This window comes from Gigantopelta aegis, chromosome 6 (genome assembly GCF_016097555.1).
Source record: "Gigantopelta aegis isolate Gae_Host chromosome 6, Gae_host_genome, whole genome shotgun sequence".
In the NCBI taxonomy this organism is placed as follows: Eukaryota; Metazoa; Mollusca; class Gastropoda; order Neomphalida; family Peltospiridae; genus Gigantopelta; species Gigantopelta aegis.
The window spans coordinates 44,852,986-44,859,372 of record NC_054704.1 but is presented as its reverse complement, the minus strand read 5'-3'; the positions used below and the strand labels follow the sequence as shown (position 1 = coordinate 44,859,372).

At 38.4% G+C, this 6,387-nt stretch overlaps 1 protein-coding gene across 1 annotated transcript; it reads left to right on the top strand.

Annotated features, from left to right (window-relative positions):
• Nucleotides 1-2,123: 2,123 nt before the first annotated feature.
• On the top strand, nucleotides 2,124-5,215 carry LOC121375677 (adenosine receptor A3-like). The gene is made up of 2 exons (XM_041503250.1): nucleotides 2,124-3,909; nucleotides 4,237-5,215. Exons 1-2 carry the CDS (start codon nucleotides 2,924-2,926, stop codon nucleotides 4,862-4,864), a joined length of 1,614 nt encoding a protein of 537 aa, XP_041359184.1. The 5' UTR covers nucleotides 2,124-2,923; the 3' UTR covers nucleotides 4,865-5,215.
• Nucleotides 5,216-6,387: the final 1,172 nt, after the last annotated feature.

Below are 6,387 nucleotides of genomic sequence, written 5' to 3'. Positions count from 1 at the left end.
TGTGTGTGTGTGTGATGTGTGTGTGTGATGTGTGTGTTTGTGTGTGTGTGTGATGTGTGTGTGTGTGTGATGTGTGTGTGTGTGATATGTATGTGTGTGTGTGATGTGTGTGTGTGTGTGTGTATGTGTGTGTGTGTATGTGTGTGTGTGTGTGATGTGTGTGTGATGTGTGTGTGTGTTTGTGTGTGTGATGTGTGTGTGTGTGTGTGATGTGTGATGTGTGTTTGTGTGTGTGTTTGTGTGTGTGATGTGTGTGTGTGTGTGATGTGTGTGTGTGATGTGATGTGTGTGTGTGTGTGTGTGTGTGTGCGCGTGCGTGTGTGTGTGAAGTAATGAAAAATGTTTTCGATGGTCTAATCATAATGTTTCATTTTTGTTTTGTTCTTTGAAGATAATTTCATATTTATTATTTTATATTTATTGTTTTATATTTATTATTTTATATTTATATTCATCTCTGATTATTTCATGAGTACAATTCATCACAGCTGTTTCCACTGTAATATTGTGTTTGCAAGTTTACTTTGACGTTTGTTGTATACCCGATATTTTTGTGCTGGGATGTGGTTAAACATTCATTCATTCGTTCGTTCGTTCGTTCGTTCGTTCGTTCGTTTGTTCATTCAAATTTATCAGTAGTTATTTAACGTCAATCTGTATTTATATTGTGAAAATCTATAATGTTCCGATAAAAAATCCCAACAACTTTGTCATGTTTAAGAAAAAAAAATCATTCAGTGTGAAGACTGTATGAGGTCAGAGTGGAACATGGACAAAGCATAGGATGCACCCTCTCGTTATATATATATACACAATGGCGGCCGTTTACTTTCTTTGACAGGTCACACGTGTGACACCAATTACCTACAACTATACAAGCTTATACGCCTAATAAAAGAATAAAGCAAAAAAGCCTTATAAAACAAGTTTTATCGGGTGAACACAACACATGTATAATGTATGAAAATAAGTCTAGAAACGGCAAGGTTTGTTTTTTGCGGCTTATATATACTCTTCAAAAAAGTAGCGGAACCTGAAATATTAAAACATACGTTTTGACCACAGACATCCTAGTAAAGAACGTTCAGGTATGTTTATCAACACACCGAAACACATTCCATAGTTTGCACATGCATCACGCAGTTGCCACCGTGCACGTGTGTGGGGTGTCATTCTCGATTTTTGCCAATTTCCAGGAAGGTCGATTAATCACTGTGGAACATTATTTCTGTCAATCGTTTTCATTCTGTTGATCATACAGTTGTTATTGTTTTGTTTTTAGTAATTTTTATTGTTTGAATTTGCGATTTACTGATAAAAAGAAACGTCAACTTTCAAATTTCACTTCTGACCCCAATCGTCCTTCAAGATCTTTGGTGGTAATAAAACCTACTGTAATACTGAACTACCGGTTGTAATGTTTGCCCAATTAATTCACTATTATCATATAACCATTCCCAAAAGCTAATATACCTTACAATTTTGGCAATTGTAAATTAAAAAAAAAAAAAAAAAAAAAAAAAATTGAAATATTAATAAAACGAAAACAGGGCATATTTCAAAATTGGTCAACACATGACCCAAAATTTCAAATTATCAGCTCAAACTGGATTTTTTCTTCAATAATTTAGTACATGTAGAAACAAATCCTGTTTAAACTACTATAAACATTGGGAATACCAGAAACAGATGGTGTACAAACATTAATATTCTAAGCACGGAAATGTAATTAATATCCAGTTTTATTCATTAAAAGCCTGGTTAAATGTCTGTGTAAAGTCAGGAATTCCCCTTTAAAGGGCCTTTCCTGAGTTTGCTGCAATTTCTAAGATGTTATTGACTAACAGAGGCTTTTTAACGATTGTAATTACATATCAAATATATTTTTTAGCATAAAATATTAGTGGCTGTATATTAAACGTGTTTCTGATTGTTCTAATATTTGTACTAGGTTAAATTTCATTTTATTTCCTAAAATATTACGTTTTCGTACGAACGAAATTATTTGAAGACAAAATCCAGTTTGGGCTTCTTACAAATATTAAGACGACCAGAAACACATTGAATATACAGACATTCATATTTTAAACAAGAAAATATATTTAATATGTAAGTTTAATCGTAGAAGTATTTTATTAGTCGTAAACATCTTACAGTGCAGCAAATCCAGGAATGCCCCTTTGAGAATCATGATCGTGATTTCTTAATGAAGTATAATGATAAAGAAAAAACACTTTAAAATATATATCTAGGTGTGGTATAACGTGTTCATTAAAATTATACTGATGAAATGTTTGAAATTAAATTTTCATCCGACACCAATACTAAAGTGCCTATAGAACACAAAGGGTTAATCAGAGAAGTAAGTAGTTAACCTAAATTTCAAACATGTTTTTTGGTTATGAAAAAAACAAAACATTGGTTAATCAAAGTTATCTCATATACCTTTGATAGAATGTTGCATTGATTCTATTAAGTTGGCATCTTTGATTTCTATTAATGTCCAAAAAATGGGTCAAAGTGGGTTAATTAATGAATTTGTTATGCATGGTATTAATGCAACTTATCCTGTTTTTCTACAAAACTACATTACTTTACATTCAAATGTGAATGACTTAACAGGGAATACAAGAGCAAAGTTTTAAATTCCATCCGGTACCAAAACGAATATTTTGAAATATGCCCAACATCGTCTATCGCCATTATTTCAAAATGAGCCCTACCTTGGCGCCATGTGCCTTTACAAACAGATCAATAAAAGGGAAAGTCTATGACATGGCAAAGATCGATATATTAATCAGGTTACGTTTCATATAAGTGTTTTTAACAAGTTCCAAACTGGATAAATATAATAACCGGATACATGATGCATTTATACCATACAACTACCACCAGCTGCTGATAACAGCCACATGTTTCCGACATGAAGCAGCCCGGGCCTGCTAACGGCACGGACCCGTGTAACCAAACGATAACCTACACAGAGACAGACATATCCGAATGGCTGTGGAAAATAGTCAGTCCCTTCATTTTCCTGACGGGGGTCACGGGAAACATTATTGTCCTCTGGGTTCTGAAGCGACTCCACTTTACGTCATCATCGACCCTAGTCCATCTGTTTGTGCTGGCACTGGCGGACACTGGTGTTCTCTGTGCAGGTCTCGCTAGGTTCTGGGTTCTGAACATGTTCGACTTTGACATCAGGGACACGTCAGATTTCGGATGCAAGTTCCACCTTTACTTCACGTACACAATCATGGACTTCTCCGCCTGGGTTCTCGTTTCCGTCACCTGCGAGAGAGTCGTCTGCGTGTCCTTTCCGCTACACGTGCGGGCGTGGTGCACGGTTCCCCGCGCGTGTTGGCGCCTCTTACTCACATACATTGTCTTATCTGTGATAAACTGCCACATGTTCTGGACTTACGGACTGACAAAAGTGGATGGTGAAGTGTCTTGCCAGCTCGTGAATAAACGAATGTCCGTTTACGATAGTTACATATTCGTGTGGGTGGATCTGTGTTTTGTGTCGTTGCTGCCTTTCGCCATTATGTTCGTGTGTACCATTTCCATTTTAAGGACTCTCAGGAAGCAAAATTTCCACACAAATGGACATTATCCCCGCGCGACAAAGGAACGCGTCACCAACAGATACACTGCGACAATTCGTCTTTTATTGCTTGTTACGACATTCTTTGCGTGCGCCACGTTGCCGGCATCATTGGTGTACATTATCGAATCTTTCGTTAAGGGTGATTGTCACCGGAAGCAACACGCCCAGTTAGAGCTTGCGTGGACGTTAGGGTATCTTCTACAGTTCACCAACTACGCCGTCAACTTTATCTTGTATACAGCGAGGAACCGCAAATTTCGCAGCAAGGTTCTTGTACTATTTCATCTGAAGAAAACAAGGTTTGTATTGTTACTGACACGTACAAGTTTGTCTTATGACAGACGATTTCCCCTGGAAATGGTATGGAAGCCAATATCGATTATTTACCAAATTGTGCATATTTAACGAATATTTATTATTGAAGAGAGATCATTTAACAAATAGTAGTTTAAGAAAAGAGAGAGAGAGAGAGAGAGAGAGAGAGAGAGAGAGAGAGAGAGAGAGAGAGAGAGAGAGAGAGGGGGGGGGGGGGGGGAGACCGACAGAGACTAGTAACTTGTCATGGTATGAAACTTATTTTAATTGAGTTTTTTGCTTAATTAAAAAATTTAAAAAATTTATTTAAGACTTCATCCTGCATCAGTCCGGACTATTTCCTCATCAGCCTCGCTTCGGAGCAGTTCCGACAACCCCGATTCTGTACATCGTGATCGCGCCATCGATAGACATCGGAAAGACACGACACACAACAAAGAGCCTCTCGACGATTCATCCTCGTGCGATTCGACAGTCGGCAAAAACAACTTGGCAAAGAGCAGGCGCATTACACCCAGAAAACAAATCACGGCGCATTCGGCAACGACTGTCGACCATCTCATCGGGTGCATCCGTGGTGTTAGAAACAAAACATATACCTTACATCACTGTGATTTAAACACCAGAAGTTCTAATAATACGTGTGGGGGAAATTCTACCCAACGAGGTCGTGTGAGACATATGCCTAGTGACCGAAACGACAATACCAGTTACGTGATAAGGTTGCCTGGTTGTTATGGCAACCAAGGGAGTGAATTACCATCGTCTGGTAAAACGTTGTCTGACGAGGTGTTGACGACGCATACGTTCATATCCTTTTGCGAAATACCTAGCAATCACATACCGTCGACACGGGAGAGTTCCATTACAAACTGCGAACATCCATACTATAATGGGGTGGGAAAATGTGACCAAGAAATTATCAATACGCATTTATAACCTCGCCCACTGCCTACTTTCTACCCCACACGCCAAACTCCCCCCTCCCCCCCCCCCAGAAAAAGAAGAAAACCTCAACCCAAAGCAAACAAAAGACACATTTTAAAAAAATCGATCGCAAACCCCACCCTAATTTATGTAGCATTATAATATTTGTTTCTTGTAATATTTTAATTTTATGTGTCTGTGTTTTGATATTGTTTGAGACTAACCTGGATTTATGGAATTATACAGAATTTTTTATGAAGAACCGAGAAGCTTGTGACTCATTGTCCACAAAGGCCTTGTAATAGTTTGTTTCTATATTGGAAAAACCCTAAAAATACCCCCCCCCCCCCCCCCCCCCCAACATTAGCAGCAACAAGAATAGCAACAAAACGTCCAAACAACCAAACCAAACGTGTGCAGATGAGACCAGGAAGGAAGGAAATATTTTATTTAACGACGCACTCAACACATTTTATTTACGGTTATATGTCGTCAGACATATGATTAAGGACCACACAGATATTGAGAGAGGAAACCCGCTGTCGCCACTTCATGGACTACTCTTTTTCGATTAGCAGCAAGGGATCTTTTATATGCACCATCCCACAGACAGGCTGGCTGGAGCGAGAAATAGCCCAATGGGCCTACCGACGGGGATCGATCCTAGACCGACCGCGCATCGAGCGAGCGCTATACCACGGGGCTACGTGCCGCCCAATGCCTCGATCGCTTGCATGTCTCATTTTAGGTATTGCACTGTTTTTCTTTTGTTTTCTTTTTTTGACAATGGTCCCAACAAGAATTATATCTCGATAGACAGACTATATTACCAGGAACAAATCCAGTCTACAATGTGGTATTTATACATATATCACGAAATAGTGCATCACACAATTGAAATATAGTATTCTCTATACGAATCTAGGGAAAATGTCATGGGGAAAAGTCCATACAGTCTCACAGATACAATTACAGTTTCTTGACAGCTTAAATGGGCGTTCCTGAGTTTGCTGCAATTGTTAAGATGTTATCGACTAACAGAGATTTTTTAACGATTGTAATTACATATCAAATATATTTTTCTGCATAAAATATTAGTGGCTGTATATTAAACGTGAATCTGATTTTTGTTTGTACTAGCTTAAATTTCATTTTATTTCCTAAAATATATTTATTTCGTACGTACGAAATTATTTGAAGACAAAATCCAGTTTGGGATTCGTACAAATATCAAGACGACCAGAAACACATTGAATATACAGACACTGATATTCTAAACAAGAAAATATATTTAATATGTAAGTTTAATCGTAGAACTGTTTTATTAGTCGGAAACATCTTACAATGCAGCAAACTCGGGAATGTCCCTTTAATCGGCATCAATTACAAGGCGGGGCGGGGCGTAGCCCAGTGGTAAAGCGCTCGCTTGATGCGCGGTCGGTTTCTGATCGATCCCCATCGGCGGGCCCATTCAGCTATTTCTCGTTCCAGCCAGTGTATCACGACTGGTATATCAAAGGTGTGGTATGTGTTAT